A 26,705-nucleotide genomic window follows, 5' to 3' on the forward strand; every position below is an offset into this window, starting at 1 on the left:
TAAAATGGTGGTGTGGACGCGTGTCATTTCACATTTTAGAAGGTTTAGTGTGGATGTGGTCTGAAACCGAAATATTAAAAAATTCAAAGTGCACAATCAGACGATGACATTCAACGCCATTTAATGTTTTGGCGTGGAGGTAATTACTAAAAAAAATCATTATAAAAATGGTGATGTGGACATGTTTTGTTTTCATGTTTTTAAATTTAGCTGGTTTAGTGTGGACGTGGTCTGAAACCCAGATATTAAAAAATTAAAAGTGCACAACCTTATGACGACATTTAACATCATTTATTATTCAGGCACGGAGAGAATAACTAAAAAAAAAAATAAAAAAAAAAATTATAAAAAATGATGGCGTGAATGCATCTTGTTTTTAAGTTTATAAATTTAGCCACTTTAGTGTGGCCATGGTCTGTAACCCAAATATCAAAAAATTATAAGTGCACAATCAGACGAGGACATTGAACATCATTCATTGTTTTGGCATAGAGATAATTACAAAAACAAAAATTATTATAAACGTGGTGGTGTGGACACGTCATTTTCACGTTTTTTAAATTTAGCTGGTTTAGTGTGGACATGATGTGAAACCCAAATATTAAAAAATTAAATGTCATTTATTGTTTTGGTGTGGAGGTAATTACTAAAAAAATCATTATAAAAAATGGTGGTGTGGCTGTGTGTCCTTTTCATGTTTTAAATTTAGCCATATTAGTGTGGATGTGGTCTGAAACCCAAATATTAGAAAATTAAAGGTGCACAACCAAACCAGTTACTGTTGATTATTCTGTGTTTATGTTCATGTAATTCTACCAAGTTATTCCACATACAATAGAAAAACAAAACAACAAAGAAAATGGCTGAAGGAAGAAAACATTCCAAGGTATTTTTCTAAACTCTGTCTTGGTTTGCGTTTGTGTGAGACTGTGTCTTTAAGTACGATTGAATGAACACATAATCGCTTGTAAAACCAAATTACTGTAGCATCTTTCAGTACATCTGTGTTGCTTGTGTTGTTACATACACTATTACCAAGGTGAATTATTACCATTTATAAAGATAGCACTCCTCACTCCTGTTCTTTCCCTCTATTCTTTTATATGCGGCCTGCTCATCATGTTTGTATTCTAATGTGAAAAAACAAGCCCTACCACACGCATACAGAAATATATTTTCTCTCTCTTTCGCTCACTCTGTCTCTCACATACACACAAATACATGCGCTCGTCTCCACACACACACACACACACACACACACACACACACACACGTCGGCGTGCGCACAAATACACACACACGCAGACAGTCAGCTGTGCCCTTCCCACAGCTAGTAGCATGAAAACAGAACACACTGCCTGTCCCTGCCTTACACACATATACACACACACACACACACACACACACACACACACACACACATACACATACACATGTGCGCACACAAACTCTGCAACTGCCCTCTACACACTCTTAAAGGGACATGACACAGACTTATACTTCGCTACCGAGAACCAACGGCATACCTGGACACTGAAAAACATGTACAACCATTGTAGTACACTATGTTATAATGGTCTTTATTAACATGTTGTGTGACACTAGCAAACTGTTTATAAAAAGAGCATAGGGTGATTTGTATGAATTGTTTGGGGGTCGCTGACATATTGAGAATTAAATCCTTGTGTTAGTTTTTAATGACAAGGTACCAAAATATGAGCCTACAATGAATTTACTCCAAGAAATGGGTGCTTGATGTTCAGTAATCGTTCCATATAGTATTATACCCTCATCATTCTGTTCATCAGTGGTCAGTGTGTGTGTTTACAGCTTGAATAAAATGATATAGAGTAAGAGTAATAGTACACAAGGCCATAAATACACTGTAATGTAGTTGAGCAGCAGTTGTGCTGTAGTGTAGTGTACTATATCTAAAGAAATGTGACATTTAAATTAGGTAAATGGAAAGACCACCTTAAAATCGAGACAATGAATGTTGGTTTAAATCCGCTATTTGGTAAAAACGAAAAGTTAAGAGCCACAAAGAAAACTCTTAAACATGGATATGATGGCCTTAAAAACAGTTTCAAATGATTAAACGGCAGCGAGGATAAAAAAAAAAAATGCTAAGTCAATGCTAAGATTCTATAACATCTTCTTCCTCGTCTTCTTCCAAGAACATGTCAAATAGATATGTTTTTGACCTCAGACCTCGTGTAGACAGAGTGAAATCTATGCTTTAAACACAAATTAGATGAAAAAGCAAAATAAAATTGTTGCGTAATAGGTAAATAAAATGCTTCCTCAATTAGTGGGGAACCTTCATCATCTCTGTTAGGACCCTTTGTAGTCCCTAGACCCCAGTTTGGAAACCATTAGTCTCGTATTGCATTAATAAAACACAACAAATCTACATTTGGGTGTCTGTTTGCAGCTGTATTATCAACTTCATTCGTTCATTCATTCATTTTCCGTAACCACTTATCCTGTTTGGGGTTGTGGCTGACACTGGGCGAGAGGCAGGGTATGCCATGGACAGGTCTCCAGACTATCACAGGGCTGGATCTTGTGTATATCATCAACTTAATGACCTCAATCAGTGGTGTGCGCAGACTGTCTGAGGGTCAGGGGTGAAAGTTAATCAAGAGGCACCTTGTGTATGTGGTGTAAAGGGAGTTGATTGTAGCTGTACTAGGGTTGTACTGTAGGGCAGGTGCTTGGGTGAACACAGTGGCATGTTGGAGGCAAACCGGTACACCAAGGTGGTCATCTGGGCCAATGAAGTGCCATGCTGGTGTCACATCAGGGCAAAAATGAAGCGTTTAAATGTACTTATATGATGCAGGTGTATGTACCCTGGTGGAATAAAGGTTTTAAAATAGTATTTGGCATTGCACATGAACACAGATGCAATGTAAGGCCTGAACTTGAAGGCCTCCAGAAGAAAACTTGAACTTGAGCGAAGTCGACAAAAACTGAGACACTGTCGCTTTAAGAAGCCCCCACCCTCTCACAACAGGGGGGGCGTGAGCTGAATCCAGGAACAGCGATTGAAAAAAAAAAAAAAAAAAAAAAAAAAAAAGCTCCACCAGTGGACTGTTTCAAGTTCCCCCCCGGCTGAAACCCTGCCTGATTTGTGGGCAATGTTGGGGATGTAGAAAAAAAAAGGAAACCGGAGCAAAGAGAGAGCGCAAGGGAGAGATAGGGAGACAACACTAACTGGGTAGCTATGGAGATAGTAGGTTTTCCTGGTAGCTTTCTTTGACAGGTGTCGAGTGGGATAAAACAAAGTATCAGGAACAGCCTCCAAGATGTACGGCAAGGGCAAAGGAGCTGTGGTCCCCTCCGATAGCCAAGCGAGAGAAAAGTAAGTAAATTATTGCACTGTCACAACACTGAATCCAGCCAACAAGAGTGTGCTAGGTAGCTAAACTTGCTAACTGATGCGAGACACCTCAGTCACTTCTGCAGGCATGTCCAGCCAGCTCCTGTTTTTATAACACACAAAAGTGATGCTGGTGTAGTTTAATCGCTGTGTTCTCCACTTTGCGTGTCGCGGTGCCTCTTGCATCCTCCAACTATACACACTCACACACACACAGGCATGGCTGCTAAGTTAGCCCCCAAGCTGCTAAGCTACCCTGCCAGTTTCACTCTTGTTTCTAATTCAAAACAAAAGAGTGGCTGTTCTGGCGACTAAAGTTGCACCCGCGACTCCAAGTAAGAGGTGTTGCTGCACGTGTTCTGCAGCTTTAACGCTTAAAAAAATGTGCACCCAGTGTTAAAATGTGTGAGGAGCAAATGGATGTTGGGGGGGGGGGATCCCACTTTTGAGTTGCATCTCGCCCCAGCGCGAGGAACAATGCATTTAGGTTGGAGTGACGCTGTGCATTGTAGCTAGCTGGCTTTTGTGTGTCGCCCCCTTCGCTGAAAGCAGCGGCAGGTAAAAATAGAATACAGCTGTTTGGAGCTTTGGAACGTGGGGGACGCGTTCTAGAACGGCTGCCCCGCGTTCTAGAAGGCGATACTCCGAACGCGCGTGCTACATTGTATCCATGTGTGCGTTCCGGGGCAGCGGAGAGCCATCCGCCGCTACCTCTGCTGCTGCTGCTGCTGCTGCTACAGTGCGAGCCCCGCTGCTGCTGCAAGGAGAGCTGCTGCCTCACAACTTTTGTGGCCCGTACTGATTTCCCTCAGTCACCCCGAGTTGTGCGAACGTGTCCCGAGGTAGACTGCTTCCAATTGCCGCCGGTGCTGGCTCCAGCACACCAAACGCTGGCTCTATCGGTGGCTGTTTTGTCAGGGAAGCTTGGGTTGTGGTGTTAGCTTGTGGAGCTGTAGCCCTCCAATCCCTTTGTCTGCACGCCACCGTCTCGTTGCCTGTTGTTCGCTCAGGAGGAGACACACGCCGCCACTTTTACTTGCAGTTATCATGCATTATTATTAAATAAATCTAAAAATGTGAATGCAACTTCTGTGCATCAATTCAGAAATTAAAGCTAGCATCTGCAGGGACTCCCTTTGCTCATACTTCTAACAAAGCAACCCAAGAGCTGCTTGCATGAAACTTTCTAGATGTAATTGCTGCAGAGTGCTGTTTTATTTTAAAGGGTAATGTTAGCTCACAGGTGAACGCTTACAGCTTCACCCCTCACACTGAACACTAGCAAATGCTCACCCTGCCTGGCTGGACCAGTCAGCACACGGGGAACTGGAGTGGGACAGAGTTGTCAGACTCATGTGTATGTTTGCGTGAAGATCAGCAGGCGCCTCATTACCTTAAGCTCACAGCTTCACAGCTCCCCCCCCCCTTTTGCCATGTTGTCGCTGTGAACCCACAATCTTTACTCATCTGCCTCCTAACTCTCACTTCCCATCCTTTGCTGCTCCTCAAAGTCCTCATCCCCCCTTCGCTTCGCTGTTGAATTATTGAGACAGACTGAAGCAGCTGCTCTCAGCTTTGCGTCAGAGTTGAGAGAGACGGAGGAGAAAAGAAAGGAAGAGACAGAAGAGAGAGGGAGATATGGTGGGCAGGCTCATCCATGTTTAAAGAGGGGGTTTTGTCGCGAGCCTCGGGCAGGATGTCAGGTGTGCCGGTGGTGTACGTCAGGGAGGTTTCTCTCTGGATGTGGGCTCGCTGGCTTCCCGTCTCGGGAGGTCAGGAGGTCTCCTCAAGTGGTAACTTTTGTTTCAGCAAGTCCGGCGATATGGTGTAGAACTTTGGCATCAGGTCATGTAACCACAAAAACCAGGGATTAAGAATTGCTGGAGCTGCTGCTCAGATATTTCACCTCGCCTTATGAATATAATTTCACATTCAGCCTGTCAGGAACGACCACTCCTTTCCTCCTTTCCCCTCCATCCTGACTTGACTGCTCTTCTGATTCCCCCCCTGTACCACCTACTGTTTCTTCCTCTATAAAAATGGGGCATGCCCCCTCTTCTGTTCCAGTCCAAACTAATTTCTCTCCTCTCCCTTTACTCCACTATCCTACAGCTGCTCCCTCTTCCTCTCCTCCTCCTCCTCCTCCTCCTCCTCCTCCTCAAACTTCTCTTCCTTTTCTATGAACTAGCGTCGGAGCTTTAATAATGCAGTAGGCCAGGTGCACGCACACGCAGCCCCTTTTGCAACCCACACAAAAACACACATACACACACCACACATAAAAATTTCATTGAAGGCCTCGTGGGGGGGGATCTGCAGTGTGATCCTCGTATCCCCAGACATAAGACCGAGTCCTTAACTATTTCCTTCTTGTAGTCCGACTCTTATAGAAAGCTGCACGTGTGTTGAACAAGCCAGTAAACCTGCAGTGGGCAGGGAGATGCAAACAGTATCAATATTTGAAGCGCTGCTTGCCGTGTCTTAAAGCTTCCTGTGAGCCTTTTGCTAGGTATTTCAAAACTGTCAGATTCAGTATAGATGCATGGGATCTATATGTGTTAAGCGTGATCAGTAAACAGCAAAGTGCAGAGGTAAAATAACGATCTGTGTGTGTGTGTGTGTGTGTGTGTGTGTGTGTGTGGGTGTGCTGTGCAGATGTGTGGCCCAATACTAGACTGACCTGCAAGTGGCAGTGACTTACACTCTACACCAGCGGTCACAGAGAGCTTTGTGACCTACAAATTGCTAGGAGCCTCAGAAAGTGGTCAGATTCCCCTGGCTAAAAGCGGCGTGAGTGTGTGTGTGTGTGTGTTAGCAGAACTGCAGTCTTTAGCCTCTTAAGAGCATCGGTCATTTGTACAACAGCCAATCTGTCCCACTGTCTGTGTTGAATTAGGCGAGCCGACGCAGCCAGGATGTGTTCTCGCCGTTAGATAAGTTATTGTTGTGCAGTTTGCTGGATGCGTTTAGAGTTGAACAATATCAACCAGTTTAAATCACTCCGGGAAGTTTACAATTCTGCTTCTGCTTTGTTTGTTTGTTCATGTGGATGTCTGCCTGCTCATGTATGTTTTCTTATCTCGGTGACTATCTGCAAGAAGGGAACACCCTCAGCTATTTATTACCTTACGAGCAGGACGGCCCTGCTCTACACACACAGAAACACACGCACTCTACTGCACGTTTGAATCTTCCATCACTACTAAACAGGAAGGCCATGTTTGCTAAATGCACGTTCAACCTGCGATGGCCCCGTTCGTAGTGTAGACTTGTGTTGCACTTTAATCTGTGGTCAACAGATTGTTTATTGAGACTCATGTGGATACATGTCACGAATAAACTATAGCATTCCAAAGAATTACAAAAATACCAAGCAGAGTTTCAGTGTGTGTTCTCTCTGGATGCTCTGTCTCTCTTATATATAGCCTTTACTTAATGAGATAAAACTCTTATTGAGATTAAAAATGTCTTTCAAGAGCAACCTGGCAAAGAGAGCAGTGTACACATTGTTACAACAATGAACATAACGCACACCACAAATGAGCAAGCACAACTTCCTGTTAAAATGCAACACAAAATATCAGTTAAAATACATGAATGTACAATTTTCTAAAGTAATTCAAGTTAAATTTGTGCAGCAATCACATCGACCAATAGTGCTATTTTCTCGATTCTTCAAAAATAAGCTTAAATTCCCTCATAGTAATCAGCTCCGACAATTTCAGGTTCTTCTGTAAATTATTCCAGGAAGAAGGTGTAAAAAGAAGCCTTTTTACCTTGTTCTGTTCTTGCACTTTATCTTTTCTCTTTTTTTAGGGCTGTCAAGTGATTAAAAATTACATTCTTAATCAAAATTAATCGCATACATCAATTTTTGCTGTGGAAGTATTTCAAAAGATTCAATTCAGATGAATTTTGGAAGATGTGTCGTAGTGAAACATCTGGATTTTGGACACAATTGTCCCTGGTCTACCACTGAAACAAGTCTGCAGTCTATTGCAATCCATTTTGCAAGGGATTTAGTCGGTCACAGGTAGATTTACGCCTGGTCAAGTGTGGCTTGACAAGGCTGGCTGTTAGCAGTAGCATCAGAAGCTATGCTAGCTTGGACCTCTGGGTTCGCTGCTAAATGCTTTGCGTTGTGGTGATATTTCAGGCTTAAACTACTATGATGGTATAAAGATCCCTTATTATAGAAATTGCAGAGAATGGTGCTCCTATCAACAGTTCCATCTTGCCGATTTTTAAATGTTAGCGTTCCATCAATTCATTAATTTATCTAAAGTAATACGCTATTTTGACAGCCTTACTTTTTTGTAAATAAATAGGGGAGTAACTTAAATGATATTCAAATATCCATAACTTGAAATGAATATTTCATCCATAAAATAATACAAACATTCAATTCAGTACAGTGCTGTTCGACTTTTGCTCAGCCCCGTTCAAAAGTAGGGCTTCAACTTACGATTAGTGTCATTCTCAATAATCTGTAGAATATTTTCTTGATTGATTGTTCAGTTGTTTGGTCTATAAAATGTCAGAAAATGGTGTAAAATATGTTTCTCAAAGCCCAAGATGACGTCTTCTAATGTCTTGTTTTGTCTTCAACCTAAGGTACTCAGTTTATTGGCATGGAGAAATCAAGAAACTAGAAAATATTCACGTTTAAGCAGCCAGGATGAGAGAATTTTTCTTAAAAATAACTAAAAACCAATTCATCCATTATCAGATTAGTTTGCAGTTAATTTAACAGTTGAATAGATTAATCATTGCAGCCTTAGTCAGAAGGATGGTCATAATGCCAGGTCAGATCTCTGCCTTGACCCATTCAACCACTGTCCGTCTGAAAAGGGGTCCACTATAAATGGACTGCTGAGGTAGTGACCAGTAGGATGTGGTCCAGGACGGCTATTTCAGTGCCTATCTCATTTAGACATGGTTGGTGCCTTGGTGAGAAAGTAGGGGTACACTGATGTGGACATGTCTATCTATAGTTATGTTTGAAATACTAGAATTGTCCCACTTGGTTATCATGCACCAAATGCCATTTAATATTAGCGTGTACCTGTCAGTATGTGGAGTGCAGATTGCTTTGACAACCGAGCAGGACTGATGACACTTCAATAAGAACTTTGTAGCTTTTGGATTTAGATTTTTTTGCTGTGGTAAAAACTATATTAATTCATGCAGTTCTCAGGGAGCATGTGTTTGAATGTGCCAGCTGCCTCCCCTCCTCCTGTGATGATGCTCAGAAAATGTCCCCTGGCTGCGTTGTGTCTATGTGAAGGACAAGGTGTGATCATGTGGCGGCCATCAGCTCCGTCCCTACTACAGTTATTGTCTATTTGCCTATTCATATCTTTAACGGACCACCTTTGCATACTAAAAATGCATATTTGAATCATTTGCATACCATACGTAGTAACAACAGGTCAGGAAAAGTTCGTATCTCCATACTCCACAGCAGTTGTTGCCAATTTCGGTTCTCCCATGTGCTTTCCTCTTTTGTTGCTTTTCATTCAAGGCGTTTAAGCAAGAAACTAAATGAGTGGGTTTTAGCTTTGACCCTCACACAGAAATGTGCAGCGCTTTATTATCCCCCTCATGGACATTTACTTTGTGCACATTTATTTGTGGTTATTTTCAAAGCGACACACTTAAGTATAGACTATTAACTAAATAGACTATTTCCATAGCACTTATAGCCTGACATAATATGCAACACTTGTTTCTAAGTAGGTATTCATGAAAAAACACATGTATATAAAACCATAAAAGTGTCTATGTAATCATAAAAACTATAAAGCCATAAATAGAAAATACAAACTGTAACAAAAGAGCCATGAGAGTAGAGAAAGTCTGAAGGAAAGACAATCGAGCATACCTGCTTTGTCTTCAGAAACAGTAGGGGGGCGGCAGTAGCTCAGTCCATAGGGACTTGGGTTGGGAACCAGAGGGTTGCCTGTTCAAGTCCCCGTCCGGACCAGAAACATGGAGCGTGGACTGGTAGCTGGAGAGGTGCCAGATTTAATCCTTTTGTCATTTAAGCATCAAAAAACAGTAAGAAATGCCTGTCACAATACGTAATGAAATATTTTGTCTGAACATCAGTCCAAACTTCAAACCAGGGGTCATCAACTACATTTGTCCAAGGACCAGAATTTTTCTCTGCAGACACTGTTGGGGCTGGACTTAAATAAAGTAAAGTCAAGTCAAGTGAAATCAGAACAGAGAGCAAACAATAGAGCAAAATAAAAAAATGTTAATGACTAATACTTTAAATAATTGTTAAAAAAAAGTATTTTGATACTAAAAAAAACTAAATGTTAAATAACGGCATGTGACAAAAAATAAAAACATAAAATGAAATTTTAAAGGAGAGCTATGAGATTGATTCCCCTCTTGCATGAAAATATTTGCTCCACTCAAGCCACTGGGTGTGTGTGTGTATTTGAAAGAGAGTGACAGAGAGAGGGAAAGAGAAGGTGGAAGGTGGACTATTGCACGTCATGTTTCTGTAAGTTAGGTTATTAGTAACATACTCAGTTCACTGCTTTGTCACTTTTTGATGCATCACTGTTAAACGCTAATAGTAAGCTGAGTTTGAAAAAAGGACAAAAATGGGGATTGGCTAATCATTCCTAATAAAAGTTTTTCCATCTTAATTGTTGTTTTGTGTGCATCAATACAGGAAGACGGAAATGCTAGATACAGGCTTCCCCGCAGTCATGAAATTCCTTTAAGTGATGAAATTAGAAAAACTGTTTTCCAGGCCTGGAAATGTTTTTTTGAAAAGTGTTGAATATATATTGTTTTGGCTATTGTTTAAAAACATTTCCAAAAAAATCCTAAAATATGTCTAACGTTATGCAAAATATGTTAGTGTATTACTAATTTAAAATCTAGTGCTGTGACCATTGAAATATCACTAGTGTCACATGATACTCATTGGCGTATGCAGCTAGTTGACAGCAGGAATGTCGTACAAGAAATTAAATTTAGCAAGTGCTAGCAGTTTGATCATCCGCAAATGCCTGGGAAGTGCGTGCCTAGTAATGTATGTCTTTGGAATGACAAATGTAATGCGTTGCAAAGAAAGAGGCAGACCCACATTGGATTTTGGCTCAGCATGAAATGTTAAACGCTGGCAACATGGGCGTAGCTGCTCTGGTCAGCCATGCTAAAGGGTAAAAGCGTCAAGACAGCCAAAAGGCCACCCATTCAGACTGCCAACATCAACGCATATGTCAGGCTTGCCATAGCCAGGCTACATAACGTTACCGCTTTGCGTCAACTATATGTGTACCAATGAGGCATTCTGCTCCATATTCCATGCTGCACTTTTGCTACAAACAGTAACTTGTTTAAGGTCATAGCACACTGGAGTAAGACCCTACCTTTTACACCTGATGATCACTATATAGACTTACCTGTTTAAAACCACTTAAATGAAGTCATGGAAATGACAATGTTATGGAAGAGTTTTGAAAAATCATTGGCGAAAATTTGAGGGAACCTTCTAGATATCCTATATACAAGAACACATCTTGCGTCTTCCTCACATTTTCAAAATTCATTGATGTTCTTGGGGCCCAATGGGAAGTTTCAGCGATCATTTCTTGCCAGCTTGCCAGCTCTCGCCAAATGGACGCATTACGTCACCCAACAGCAGTGGTGGTTATTGGTCTGATACAGCGTTGTGCATTCTGGTTTTCTACCTCATGAGCAAAAGCAAATGCCCCAGTCCTTCTCTTTCTTTATTTCTCTGGTCATGTAGCACCAATTTCAAAAGTATTTGCTGCTGCATGGACGGCCTAGTTTAATGTGAGGACCCCCTTTATATTGGTTAAATACCCCTTTAAGAGGCTTAAATGGACTAAATGTGCTTAAATAGACATCACCTTCATCCCACCATTCAACAGTGGTACAAGGGAAGACAGTGGTGCAAAAGCAAATAGGCTGTCAGTGGTTAAAAACAAACTGAACAACAGCCTTATTATCTCAAAACCATGTTTCATTGATCAGCTCATTGACTAATGATGGGGACTATGACACTGAGCTACTGTCCTTCTCATTAGGACCTTATTGGCCTGTCAGAGGACTGTCTGCTCTGGGCACACAGGGCACTGTCATATCCACGCTGCCGGTCGATTGATGGTCCATTAACAGCCTATTAAACACGACTAAGTGAAGGCGTTAGGAGTACAATGTTGGGCCAATGGGGGTTTCCCACTCCACAGCATGGTTCTTGTGTCTGTTAATAGACCCTGGTGGATTGCTGTTATCAAGTGTAACTGGCCTGTTATAATAGTGATTTAAAAAAAATCCAAGGTGAGAGCTTTGAAAATATTGTTGGAATTAGTGCGGGTGCCTGTCGTTTGCAGCTATTTCTGATGGTATTTGGCGTGTTCAGTCAGATCACAATATTTTTCATACGGCTCAGCAGGTGTTTTTCAGCTTCTGTTGTGATTTGAAGAGTTTGGATGTTTATGCTGTGTTCAGACTGCCGGTGACTAAGCAACAGGCTGCAAGTCATTTTCAATGGAAGATGGTGACATGAAGTTACAAACTGATGTCTGACACTTTTGTGACGGGTTCGATGCTCTACAAATCAAAGTTGAGCTGGTTGGCCTCAACTTATTTCAGCAGTGAACCACAACCAATCATATGTTTTTGTTTTCCCATTTCCCACCCTCCTCTCTCTCCTGCAATTCCTGTTCCATCAAAAATAATGGAAGAAAATATGTTGTTGCCTAATGCTGCACTCACTTAACTACATTAATGAGCATTTGAGCAACAGTAACACGGCAACTTGGCGACAATGTAGCTGGCCATGCCGTACTTTTGTCACTTGTCGTGTGAAAAGGGCATGCTTAGCATGATGCATATTGGCAGGAGTCAGACCCCTCAGATTTTCAGGCTCTTTCTGAGATTGTTGCAGTCTATCTAAAAAAAAAATTGCGATGCATGTTGTGATGTTTTTGGCTGGGTTTTTTTGCAATGATTTTGTGGGGGCAAGCAAAAATAGTAATGATGCTATCTTGGAGTTAAAAACTATTATTACAGGGCATCAGTGGCTTAGTGGTAGAGCAGGCCCCTTTGCTGCCGTCCCCCGGCTTGTCTGTCCTATCAAATTATGAGCATTCTGTGATTCACTAGGGATGCGCAATAATATCGGCATCTGTACCGGCCAACATTGGCTTTAAAATGAACTTTCGGAATTGGCTAAAATGTTTTTTTTAATTTATTTATTTATTTTTTATATTGCACAATAAACAAATATTACATACATTGAAAAGTATTGTATTTCATGCCTCCATCTGCTGGTGGGCCATCGCAATAATACTATGCATGCATCATATGATGTTAATCCCACTACACAAGACACTTTATGATCACTAAATTTGGGTAAGGAAAAAAAGTGGATATATGGATAAAGGTTATCTGCCAAATAAGTTGTTAAATATCAACTTATCGGAATCGGTTAAAAGTACAGTATCCTGCATCCCATGAATCTACTTTTGATGGAAGGAGACAGGGGGTTGATTCCCAACCATCAGCTGTTGCTGTTGTTTGACCCTATGCTGAATGACTGTGACTACGAGCCATTCTCCTACTCTCTCTGCCTGCTTAGCACGAGCTAACACAGCAACAGTAGCAAACACAAAACGGCTGACACCAAAACGGCTTGACTCTGTTTTCAAACCCGTTAATAATCGATGGCTAACATTAGCTGTGTGATGCTAACCTTTAGCCCTGTCACTGTGTGTGTGTGACTCTGTCCCAGGCGCAGAGCTCACACTCCTGCAGCAGTAGTCTCATGATAAACAGAGAAAGACGGAGAGTGTGGCAAGGAGGGGCTGACTGAATCAAAATGCTGCACGAACAGCTACAATGAAATGAGATTTTACCTGTTTTATGTTGTCAAAATTGTGGTTAAATTTCTGGCGATTGGACAAAAGAATTCATGGGCGTTGGCTGAATTTGTGATTATTGTTACAATCGCAACGAGAGGCTGAGGAGTTGCAAACTACACTTGCACCGAAGTGCTGCTGAGATGATGTGGCCCTTTTTCAATTGAAAGCAACGCTGAAACCTCTAGTGGTTCACCTGCATGTTAACCACAGGAACCTAGAGCCAGTTTTAGTTCTTGGGTCATAGTTTCAATACTCATTTTCTGCAGTATGCACCTAAAGGAGCTGAGCTTTCTCACTCTCAAGTTTACTAAAGTTGTTCTCTGCCACTTACCAAGAAAGGAAAGTGGTTGTTGTTGTGTTAAAGCCTTCTTATATGTACTTCTGATACAAAAAATTGATATGTTACTCCCTCGATGTCAATTTTTCTTGCGGTTTAAAAAAGGTATTTAATAGTAATGTTTTTCAAGCTGTTGCATCAAAGTTAGAAATTCCAGCATTGTGACAACGCTACTTTTTATGAGACAGGCATCTTGACTTTTCTACTGTTTTCAGTCACGTGTGCCTCCTCTGCTTGTCTGCTTAACTGCATCAATTTAAACATTATAATCACATAACAGCAGATTTACAGGAACAGTGTTACTCTGTTGTTCTTTGAGGCAACATTACTGTTCAATGCCATTTTTAGACCATTGGGAAAATTGACATTGAAGGAATGACATACAAATTTTTTTATCAAAAAATAAATATAGGAAGGCTTTAACACGACAACGACCACTTCCTTTCTTGGTTAGTTGCAGAGATCAGCAGAATGACTGTGGTAACCATTACCAATAAGAGAGTGAGAAAGCTCTGCTCCTTGAGGTGTTTGGATACTGCAGAAATTATTTAAAATAATCTTTCATTTTTGCACCTCATGTCTACACTTTTGCTTTTTTAATAGTGATTTTTTAAAACTGTAAATCATTGAGCAATTAATTTGACCTTTTATATCTTTATGGTAAATTTGTATCCTTTATTATGTTTTATTAAAGATGGAAACACAAGTGAGCTGAAACAGCTTTTTGTCCCTGGGAAAGTTTTTGACTATTAGCACAAGGGGCTTATAATCCATGGGACATTATGGTTGTAAATGTCATCAGTCTGCTTTGGTTGCTAACTTGTGCCGTGTGTGCCACCCAAAAAAAACCTCACCTGTGAAGCAAGAGTCTTAACATCTTACAAATTAAGGAGGCTGATTTTGGTCCCTGACAATTTTCCCTTTTCATTCCAGGTTAGCGTTATATGTGTACGAGTACCTGCTACATGTGGGAGCACAGAAGTCCGCACAGACCTTCCTGTCTGAGGTAAGATGACGTCCATGACCGCACCCAGTTTATAAAGCACAAAGCCAATCATTGTTTATGCCTTTCTGTGGAAACGGCTTATCTAGAGCTTGGGCCAAGAGATAAAGAACTGATGAAAAATCTCAAGTAAGGAAATCAAACACACGTCACACGGGGCTTGATGATGACTTATGACTGTAAAGCAGCTTTCCTCATTAGTAAAACTGTACATACTATAACCCAGCCATAGTGGATGTTTACAAGGACTGGTGTTGTCAGTGCAAACATGCTAAACATGATAACAGAGCGTGAGGTGTAGCATCAATTTTTCAAAAGGAAATCCTATAAAGTTACAGCAGATCATGCTCACCCTGCACCACGGTGAATCTCAGTGTAAAAACAACTGATGTCTGTGGACACGTCGGCTTTGTGTCGTGTTTGTATACATTTCTTCCTAACAGGCCGCAGACAGGCCAACAGTGAATGAATGGAAGAATGAGCATACAATTGAGCTATTCCCACAACACATTTCACATGTAAAATAAAGGGGAAACAGGACAGAGACATAACAGGAGGAAGAGAGTCAGGAAGATGGAGATTGACAGAGCCAGAAAGATGCCTATCTTCACGTCCGGGGCCATTGACAGTTTGAGACTGACTGATTATATGTTCTTAACCCCTGGACCTGCAGACATAATCCTCTCTCTAGTGGCCGCAAGTGACTCTTCTCTCCTCTCTCCTCTTCTCCAGATTCGATGGGAGAAGAATATTACATTAGGGGAGCCTCCCGGATTCCTCCATTCGTGGTGGTGGTGAGTGTCACTTTCAGTTTCCTCTTTTTGTCCTGTTTGCTTTGATACAGCGAGCCTGTCCATGCTAATTGTGTGGGTGTGTAAACAGTTTTTACAGTACATTTCTGAAGCAGTGAACCCAATATGCCACATGCACAAACAGTAGCTTATTTAAGCTTCCATGGTCCAAGGCTTATGGAAGAGCCATAATTCAATTTTGAATACACTACATTTATATTTTACACAAACATTCAGATATTCATATACTTGAAAATAACCACATTTGTTTAATTTAATTAATGGTTCTTGCCCTCAGTCATGATTAAACAAAACTAGGTTGAAACCTTGTATATGGCTAGACTGTGTATGGTGAACGTGCTTAGAGAGTCAGCGGTGTCTATAATGTAAATTTGTGAATATAAATGTTCGTCTGCAGTTTCTGTAATATTCCCAGTTGGGTCGGCTGTTGGAAGAATGTATGGGCTATCACCCGTTGTTTTTTTTTGTGGATTGTCATTTTATTTTGCTAGCGAGACAGCAGGACAAACAACACGTAAAGCCAGCGTATTTTTTACATCTAATTCAGTGAATTAAAAGATTATTTTGACCAATCTGCATGGATGCTGAAGGGGTGACGTTTTTTGTTTTTGTTTTGTTTTTTTGGGGGGGGGGTCAACATCACACCGGTTCACATGTCAAAAAGACAACTGGATTTTTCAATTGGATTTTGAGTTATTGCAAAAAAGAAGTGGCAATAGCTAATAACAATATTTCAGGGTATTTTTGTGACAACGATATTCTTGATGATATAACAAATTTTTTTTAAAAAAATCACTTAATTTAAAAAAGAGAATTGTTACAAAATAAGTGATATAGTTTTACAGTTTGCCTTCAAATATTCAGTAGAAACTAAACAAAAATGATCTCATTTCTTTAGTTTGTGAACAACAACAGTAACTCAGAGTGAGATTCAGATTCTGTATACAATATTAATAGTTCAACAAAATAAAATCTACCACAACTTACACATTTAAACAGCTCCCAAATACACAGAAGTTGATTTCCTTCTTTTAGTGAATTCCTAAATGACTGAGGGTTTTTTTCCACCTGGACCTTTATGCTCTGCCATTTCTCCTCTAATCATCACGCTGTAACCTGTGACAGGCTGCTATGATACCACTATTACACATTCACATATATGGAATCTATATATTATATCATATATTTGATATATGGAAGTTTTTGTTGAGTTGTAAGCATCATGTAGGTTTACATTACCAAAGGTTTATGACAAAATTACTTGATGACACCGACTCATGTGCTAGTCGCACGGCGAGAGGAGAGGGAGAGACGCTGTGCTGCTGCCAGAGGAGCCGCTGAATGAGTTCCCTTTGAGCTGTAACTTACTAAAAGAGTCTGAGAAGTCCAGGGCCGCAGTTTATTCCACACTACTGAAGCTGCTCCTCTTTTTGGAACCACCGTGGAGTCGGTAATAAATTTGCTTTCAGCCTTTCTCGTTGTTGCCGTGGGTAACAGTATGACGTCAGTATGTCAAGTCGAAATATTGCAAGTATCATGTTATTAATTTATCATATGATATCAAAAGTTATACCGGTATTATCGTGAATAAGATGATATGGCACAACCCTAGTGAGCGCCACTCATAGAATTTTTGACGCTTAAATGCAATCGCCAGAGGTAAAAAGCTAACGTTAGGCTATAAACCAACTATACCATGGTTGCATGACTTCATGGTCACCCCCACAATTAGGCTGCAAAGCCGTGTTCTGCATGATCACATTTAATGCCCCCAACAACCTCTGTAGTCTTATTTAGCCACTTGTTAGCCACTTTTTAAGACACGAAAAAGCTTGAAAATTCACGAGCTGGGTACCTACACATGTTTAATGTTGTAGAACAAAATGTAAAGTCTGTTAAGCTGGGTTGACCACAGACCTTACTTCAGGCATTTAACCAAAAGCCTATTCAAAAACCCTTTGACTTCGAGACGAGAGACCGTGAAGTGTGACCATGCTAACTCATTTCAGGATTTTAGGACTCATTCCTGCAGCATTCTGTAACATATACATCACACTGCGTCATCACGCTACAGATAGAGGATTGAAAAACCACATGTTAGAAACTCATATACAGGAAAATGCACACTTAAAGTGAAACATACAGTGGCACCATAAAACTAGGGTATTTTAGGGCTGGCCCTACATTTCTCAAATGAGGGTCGAGTAACAAACACGCTGTGCATCAACAACAGCTGCATATGTATTGAGGAAGTGGATGAGATGATTGATAGCGGAGGCAATGACGTTATCAGATAAAACTCTGTCCCGCCTATTCCAGAGCCACGTCCAATAGTAAAACTCCAGCTAACCACATCCCTCAGTCACTGACTCAGTGAGACACTCTTGCGTTTTAGGGCTGGCCCCGGCTGCCATAGGTGGGAGGTCGAGCAGAGTCGCAGCCTTGGGTTTGACCAGACTCACAGAGGGCGTAACCCCTCCCTCCCCGTCTTCTCCCCTCCTCCAGCTCGCCATCCTTCACCCCCGTTCCTGAAACAATAGATCCAGATGGTTAGGGAATGGACTCCCCCCCCCCCCTCCTCTGTATACTCCCCTCCCCCTCCTCACCCTCTCGTCACCCTTTGTGTGCCCCCCACCTCCCACTTTCCTCCTTTGTTCATGTGGGAGAGGGATTCTTAGCAGATTAACCCGTTGCATTCCATCTTCCTTTGTGTCACCTCTGCCTCCGCTGTCTTCCTCCTTCCCCCCGTCCTGTCATTTCTGCCTCTAGCTAAGATTTGACCTCTGGGGTCATCGCCTCATCTTAAGCACCCATCAGCAGTTTCACTTGTTTTTGGAAGTCGCTGACACCCGTGGTTCACAGTCACTCCGTTTACAAGAAATAAGGATAAGGCAGGAAATCAAAAAACATGTTTGCAGGCACTACAAAATATGTTTTACTGACAAACCAGCGCTTGCATGCAGGACGTCAGTAATCAGATTTATGCCCTTGACTACTACACCATGTAAACGCAGGCAGTTCACACAAAATTCGAATGTGGCGCAGTTTCTTTTTTCTATTGGCATGTCTGTTCATTCTGTTTAAACCCGGTATTTCTGCACAGTTGCAGATGGATAAGACTTATTGCAAGGGCTCCAAAACTGGAACCCATAGCAAAAAGTTGACTTGTAGCGTTAAACACAGGAGGTCCTGCTGAGAGGGAGACTTACCAGCAAAGGCCCAAAGAATGGGTCTGCTGCGGTGGATCAGCCTCCTTTAAATGTGTTCGGTAGCTGTGGTTTGCTCCTTTTTGGTTGTGTCGGCAGTGATAAAGCAAACAGCCGTGACATTATCTGCTGTCCTCGTTGGCTAGTTAGCTTCCATGCTAAAAACAAGGCAGCTCATGCTAGCATCATGCTAGCAGCACCATTAATTACATTTATTTAATAAAGAAAGCTGATTTAACCCGTTCAGAACTCAATTATGTTCCAAACACACAGAAAATATTGTAATGGTGGATTTCTACTCTAAATGCACATCATAAATTTTTTTCTATTATGATACTAAATCATGTGGGTGTTATTTCGTCCCTTCCAATGGAAGAAGATTCTTAACGCAGACATCACCCAATTGGAAAAATGATAGTTAATAGTCTTGATATAACTTTTTCAACAAAAAAAAAAACATGAGCTTATGTACTTTTCACAAATGGTCAACTCATATCAATAAATAAAGTTGCACTTTAAAGCCCATTGCATGTATATATTTTGCATTATATTTGTCATCACAACTCAAAATATCCTTAATATCCGAAGTATTTCCGGAAAACAGTATGTTGAAAACCTCCTGAGATGAATATTCTGCGAACATAATCAACAGGGTGTATTATAAGCTGATTGCATTATTAGAAAATGTAATCAGAACAGCATTTCATTTTCCGGTGACACTCAGATCCACCGTCCATTTCAAAAGATGGATACTTTTCAAAACATCCTGGATAGAAGTTCAAAATCTGTCATGATATTTTGACTGTATAAGAAATATAACATGTCATGTTTACTTTAAACACGTGATTAAAACTAAAATGTGCCTTGTGCTTTTTTAACATGTATGTCCGACCGTCCCACGGTCGCACATACATGTTAAAAAAAGGGGGCGTGGCTCTACTGCTGTCCACTTTAGATGATGTGGAACACTGTGAATGGCTTATAGACATCCCATCAAATAAGTCTGTGCACTTGGATGAAGTCAGATTACAGTCATTATAGATCTACACATCCTAGAAAAGCTATGTCCAGTGGAATGGGCGGGTTAATAAAAAAAAAGACTAACTCATGTAAACAGACATTCAAAGCTATTCGAAAACCTAAATAGAAGCTTCAAATGTGAAAAAAAGAAATTTATCACAGCTCCAGTTTTAAGGTATCGATACTAAATCCTTTACTTTTAGCAGACTGTTAAAAGGGCTGAGCTGAGCAGGGTCCTGTCTGCGCCTGTGGATGACTGTAGTTAAGACTACAGAGACTTGGATCAAGCCCTCCTGGACTTGTCTTAAAACTTTCTCCAGTTGTGTGAGTTTGAGCAGGTCAGCAGATAATATGACCAGAAAATGATAGTTGCAGTTTTACATCTGATTTTTACACATTTTGTCTCACAAATTTACAGGTCTATAGATGGGATAAGGCTGGTGATATTCTGTATTTTTCTGACTGTAAACAATGAAGTGACCAAAACCAACCATGTGTTATCCCCTTTTACAATTCATTTCAACCTTGCTTTAAAGTCTATCACACTCCAAGCTCATTTTATAATTGATTTGCTGTACTGGTGTGTAGTTATGGCAGCAGCATGGTTTATATGAGACTGAATTAAAATAAACCACAGTGCCAACGTTGATCATTATGAAAAAACAAGACATTGAGTGCAACAATGTGGCTCATTAATGTGTTTTGACAACACAGACGATGCTTCTTAGCAGGATTAATTATTAATTTGGGCCTTTTCAGGTAATGTGTTGACAGTAAGAGGACATAGAGTTATCAACAGACTGATCCTTTGAATCAAATAGAAAAAAATAAAGTGACTACATAAGAGCTATATGACCTTCTGTTTGCTTTCAAGTCTTGCAATTAAAAATGTCCAGCAGAACTTGAATAAATTAGCTTTTATTGCATGTGTTACTGTATTCTAAAGCCTCGTCATGGAAAACACCACTTGTTAAAAATGTGATATTTTATCGATCCCTTTTAAGGTTAAAGCTTTTCACTCACTCCTTCATCAGAAAGCACATCTACAGAAACTGATTCAGTGGCAGACGGTGTTGCTGAAGGACACTGTACTCAGAAGGAACAAATATTTAAGGACCTGTGGATGTAGAATTACTGACTTGTAAATACGCTCTTAAATGGTCTTTAAAAAGTACAGTATCTAGTGTAACTTTTCACCTCAGGGGGTGGCTCTGCTGAGTCAGAAGAATGAGCGTCAGGCTTATAGAGCACCATCAGCAATATGAGACCAAGGACATGTTTTAATAAAAAGAAAATGAAGGAACAGAATAATAATTTGAAAGTGTACAAGCCTGGGTAAATCTAAAGAATAAGTTTGTTCTCTTGCTCAATTAAGGACTTAAATCTGGACGTAGGTTCCTTCTTTGCACATATATGAAATATAATTAAGTATAAGTTATGTTATCAAAACCAGTGACGATTTTTAGGAGAGTATGGTTTCTTTTTCCTTGTTGAGGCTTCTAGTGAAAAGCATTTCTCCCCTGTTGATGTGTCCTTGAGCAACACACTGACGTCCTTATGTGTAGCTCATGCACTCTGTCATTCTTGAGGAAGTTTTAGACAACTTTTCAAGATCAAAATATTCCATAAAATCCCCTCTAATGTGCTCAAGCAATTTACACAGGAGCTCAAGAGGGGTGTACTGTAACCCTCCCAAAAATGACTGTGCTGAGGTATATGAAACCTTCCAGATGTTTGGGATCCGACATGTCTGCGTGCATCGCAGACTGCCAGGACACGTGAAGTGGCTGCCTGATTAGTCCTCTCGTTAGCCATGTCGCTGTTTCACTGGGTTTATAGCATTTCCACTAAATCAATGCACAAAGACCGATTCAATTAAGGCCTCTTAGACAGGTAGCACACAGGCAGTTAGCGTCGTCGTTAGGTGTGTGTGTGCGTTTGTGATTTTTCCACTTACAGTGTTCAAATAGACCGAAGCAAAAGCTGTTATGGAAACAGTTTGTTTATGTGTGTGTCAGCTCTTGTTGTTTATCCTTGTAAGGATCAAATGATGAACAAACAGCCTCACAATGAGGCCATTTACCAGTCGCCACTGGTAAAAGAGGGTGTTTTAGGGATTGAGTTTAGCCTTACTTTTATCCTGAGTGTAACTGTTAAAGGGACAGTTCACCCCAAAATCAAAAACACAGATTTTTTTTCTCTTGCTTGTAGTACTGTTCATCAATCTGGATTGTTTTGGTGTGAGTTGCAGAGTGATGGACATATCAGCTGTAGAGTTGTCTGCCTTCTCTCAGATATAATGGAACAAGATGGCACTCAGATTGTGGTGCTCAAAGTGCCCCCCAAAAAAAACACATTTGAAAAACTTGCACTCTTTCTCCAGAAATCATGGTCTGGTTATTCAAGATAATCCACAGACCTTGCTATGAGCAGTTTCATGTTGCAACTGTTTTCTTTCTACTAAGCTATACCCACCAACCCAATCATTGCACAGAAGGAAGTGTGCATCTACTGTTAGCTCACCTAGCACTACTGCGCTTGCCAACATTGCAGCTCAACCAATGAGGACAAAGTCTTAAAAGGTATTGAATTCATTAATCTACAATTAAGGCCTTTGTTGGTATTAAAATGTCTTAAACAAAACTTTTAAAATTCATAGAAATGTTTCAGACATGGGAAATAGGTAGGAAGTCGTAGTAACATCCGTTTTCTAAAAGAATTTACCAAGTGCATCTTGCATTGCCGTAGTGTAAACGGTACCACTTATATTTTGTTTCCACCTGCGATGCTTAGAGCAGAGGATCCACTGTCTGCTAACAAGCTCACTGTACCCTGGACAACATAGGGAAGTGCAAATTTAACAGAAGGTGGCTATTTAACTATGAATTTACAGCATTACTGAAACCATACAGTTTGCTGGGCACAGGGAAACTGAGATCTGTGTGGGTACATGAGACCCTAAAAAAGAGGTTCAGAGATTCACTTCAATGACGACTGTTTCCAGACATATTTTAGGATGACTCGGGGGCAGTTTGACAACCCTCAAGTTTTTTTTAACTTGAGTTCAAAGTGTTCCGGCAAAAACGCCAGGCGCCTAGGTGGGAACTGCCCATTGGTCCGACAGCCCACTGGTTCGACATCCCGTTGTTCTGACCATATTAAACTCATTGTTCTGAAATCATCATGATGCCCTGTGGTTAAGGTCTGGTTAGGTTTAGGCACAAAAACCACTTGGTTAGGGTTAGGAAAAGATCATGGTGTGGGTTAAAATGAAAAAGAAAGTGACAAACACATAAGCCGTGAGCCTGCTTCGCCTCAAGCCTTTCCCAGCTGACCCAGAGCCGATCGTGGCGCACCATCAAGGTAGAAATACGCCTGCCGGGAGCCATTCAGCACTGCAGACAGTCGGACTGATGGGATGTCGAACCAATGGGCTGTCGGACCAATGACATGGACCCGTCTAGAGCGCGTGTATCAATGCAGAATCAGCGAGCCAAGAGCTTAATTCATTACAAAAACCAGGGTGTCTATGGGTCCTTAAAGTCTTAAAACATCTCGAGTTCAGTTTTCTTAATATAAGACCTTAAAAAGTCTTAAATTGTCTTAAATTCGGATTCAATGCGGCTTAAATATTGTTGGTCACATTACAACGAAACTTTTCGAGCCTGACATACCCAATGACTGTTTACAATCATTGGACAGACTAAAGAAAAATATGTTTTTTAGGAAAGCAACAAGATTTTGTTTTGTGTTTTTACATCAAACACATTAAACTTAAACTCTCCCAATTTTTGTCATTTTTCTTAACTGTCCGTTTTGGTTTGGTCTTAAATTTCATATAAGGAGGGATTAAAAGGTCTTAAATTTAACTTGGTTATATCTGTAGACACCTTGAAAACCTTTTCTGTCTGATCGGGGCCTGAAGCTGTAAAAACCTTTTGTTACATCTTGTGCTGTCTCAAGCACTAGCCTTTCGTCCATGAGTAGATGCACGCTTCGTTCTGCATGGTGATACAGTTGGCAGATGTACTTCGATAGAAAGAAAATAGCTCCTACATGAAACTGCTCACAACAAGGTCTGTGGATTATCTTGACTAACTGAGTCGTGATTTCTGGAAAGAGACTTTGTTGCTCTAGTTCCATTATATTCCAGAGAAGGCAGACTGATACCTCCAACACTCACACAAAACAGTTTAGACCGATAAACAGCACTACAGGTAAGAGGAAAAACATGTATGTCTGATTTTGTGGTGAACTGTCCCTTTTAAAGTTTAGACCGAAGAAACGGATGCAGTCAATGAGAGGTCCATGCAAGTATGGTAATGTAAGTGTGTGTGTGTGTGTGTGTGTGTGTGTGTGTGTATTTTTGAGTGAGTGAGAGGTTGATTGAGGGGGCGACACTGGCATTGTGTCCCTCTTACAATGACGCTCAAGTGTATAAGAGGCAGTTTAAGAGCGCCAGGGAGATAGTAAGAGTGTGTGAATGGGTTATGAATAGCTGTTACACATTTGCCTGTTTGCTCTGTATGGTAACCTCTGACCTCTCTACCCCTCCATTTCAGTGTATTCTGGGATTTGTATTGTGCGGCTCCAGACCGAAGGGAGACATGCGAGCACTCCAGTGAGGCAAAAGCCTTCCATGACTATGTAAGTGACAAACGGCTCCGCAGCCACTTCTTCCCTTCTCACGTCTGCTCGAGACACACACGAAAACCCTGAACACATTTCTGTAGCAGCATCAAGTGTGTAAGGGGAATCTTGAGGACGGGGAGAAGACACACATTTGGATAGGGACTATAACCACAAGCTGTACTAAGGATCAAACTTTTAACATGTTTCTCTAACAGCTGTTTTCTTTAATAAATAACGTACAGATCATTTTCTTGATCAGGTGATAAACTGTTTGGTGTATACACTGTAAGAAAATGGTTCCATCACAGAAAATGTTGTCTTCAAATTCCCAATTTTGTCTCAACAACTCTTCAAAAACTCAATTTATTGCATCAATAAACGATGAGAGATATAGATGTGAGTTGCGCCACATGACCGTCTTTAGAAAAAGTTCGGATATGAAAACAAATCTAACAGTGATAGAGATGGGAGTAAAGTGAAAGTAAAAACTTTGGAGTAACAGCAGAAACAAAGAATATAATAGGTCTGATTTAAAGAAGAGAAAACAAATGCATGCAACCCTTCTGTTGAACTAGTTGTGTTTGTATCTCAGGGTCACACTGTGTGGACGTTTTGCTGATTCGGAGATGATGCTGACACTGAAAAGGACAAACTGTGGCTACCTTGCAAACTGTTTTTCTTTCCCCCTCATTACTGCACAGTATCACCAACCACCTGAAACATCATCACAAATTAGAGTATGATGAAGCCTCCCATATAATGCACCGAGAAGATTAGGGATGCATCGATGTATTGGCTAAACATCAGTATCAGCTGATACTTGCCTTCTTGACTCCTATCAGCCTATCTTCAAATAAAATGACTTTCACCTATGGCAGAAGTCGATGTTTTTCTGCTGTGTCACATCAAGTTTGCAGAGGCTCCAGACTGGCAGCCACAAATTTTACCTAACGAGCAGGTACAAGAAGAATACAATCACTGTCATGCAAATGGATTCTGTGATCTCACTGTTATCTAATAGCAGCCAGCATCCCATAGAAAAAGTGTCTGGATGAACAGATCTTCCCCAGGTCACCTTTAAGAACTGAGGTTAGCAAACTCAGTGTCTTCATTTAAAACACTCCTCAAAACATACCTTTACAGTAAATCTGTTGTTTGTCTGGTTTTTATCGTTCTTTTATCAGTTTAATTATTAATGTATTTCATTACACACTGATTTATCGGATTTTAGCTTATGTTCAGTGTTTTTATTGCTGTTTTTATTATGATGGTGTGTACTATTTTATTTTTCTGCTATATAAAGAAAGATTATCATTATTATTCTAAGACAAAAGACGCAGTAAACTTGCTATCATCGTGTGTGGGGACACACTCATATTGTTTCTCTGATAATGCCTCATTGTGAACGAATCCATGTTGGAATCGGCAGCTGTTAGCTGTTAGCTGTTAGCGTTAGCTGTGAGCAGCCAGTGGCCACACCTCACAGTGTACAGAGGTTGCATTGGCTTAGATTATGATGCTTCAAGCTCTGTTCAGTAAAATGACAATGGGGAGAAGGTAAATTTAAACATTCTCACGATGTGTTTAGTGTAATCTTGTAAACTTCAGGCTCAGGAAGCGGAAGGGCCTTAAAGCCGGAAAGAGCTCTCTGGACTGGAGCTCGATCGACCCTCTAAATAGCCTAATGTATTGCTCCAGCAGCAATGATTTTGCCATGTGTTCTGTTTTCTTTTCTGTTTTATTTTAGAAGTAGCCTAGTTTCACTGCTGTTTGTGAGTGGTATTTTTTTTAAATTATGTACTTATTCCACATATTTATTAGTTGTGTGTCCAAACACAGAACGAGAGAGATGAGAAGACACACACAGAGGCAGACAAACATAGACTTAATTCTACGTGTCATCAGAAAGGGCAGAATTGGCGTTCATTTAACTCCCAACCCTCATCTATGGTCATGATTTATGGATAATGACTAAAAGAATGAGATTACGAATACAAGCAGACGAAATGACTTTCCTCCGAAGGGTGCCTTAGAGATAGGGTAAGGAGCTCGGACATCCGGAGGGAGCTCGGAGTAGAGCCGCTGCTCCTTTGCATCAAAAGGTTCCAGTTGAGGTGGTTCGGGCATCTGATCAGGATGCCTCCTGGACGCCTCCCGTTAGAGGTGTTTCGGGCACGTCCCACTGGTATGAAGTCCTGGGGCAGACCCAGAACACACTGGAGGGATTACATATCTCATCTGGCCCGGGAACGCGTCTAGATCCCTCGGAGGAGCTGTAGAGCGTTGCTGGGGAGAAGGACGTCTAGAACACTGCTACCACCCGCGACCTGGCTTCAGATAAGCAGTTAAAAATGAATAAATGGATGGAGCTTTTATTTGCTTTGAGAGAAAGA

The 26,705-nt window shown here is 40.9% G+C and overlaps 1 protein-coding gene across 3 annotated transcripts in view; it reads left to right on the top strand.

The window, feature by feature from the left end:
• The first annotated feature begins 3,102 nt into the window (after window positions 1-3,102).
• zgc:110158 (uncharacterized protein LOC553590 homolog) overlaps window positions 3,103-26,705 on the top strand; it is a 68,503-nt gene continuing 44,900 nt past the window's right edge. For all 3 annotated transcript variants that reach the window (XM_049595903.1, XM_049595904.1, XM_049595906.1), the window contains exons 1-4: window positions 3,103-3,367; window positions 14,573-14,645; window positions 15,375-15,436; window positions 24,243-24,327. In XM_049595903.1, coding sequence (XP_049451860.1) covers window positions 3,312-3,367; window positions 14,573-14,645; window positions 15,375-15,436; window positions 24,243-24,327 — 276 coding nt within the window. In that variant the 5' untranslated portion in view covers window positions 3,103-3,311. The remainder of the gene's footprint in view (window positions 3,368-14,572; window positions 14,646-15,374; window positions 15,437-24,242; window positions 24,328-26,705) is intronic.

The sequence above is a fragment of the Epinephelus fuscoguttatus genome, linkage group LG14, assembly GCF_011397635.1.
Source record: "Epinephelus fuscoguttatus linkage group LG14, E.fuscoguttatus.final_Chr_v1".
NCBI lineage: Eukaryota > Metazoa > Chordata > Actinopteri > Perciformes > Serranidae > Epinephelus > Epinephelus fuscoguttatus.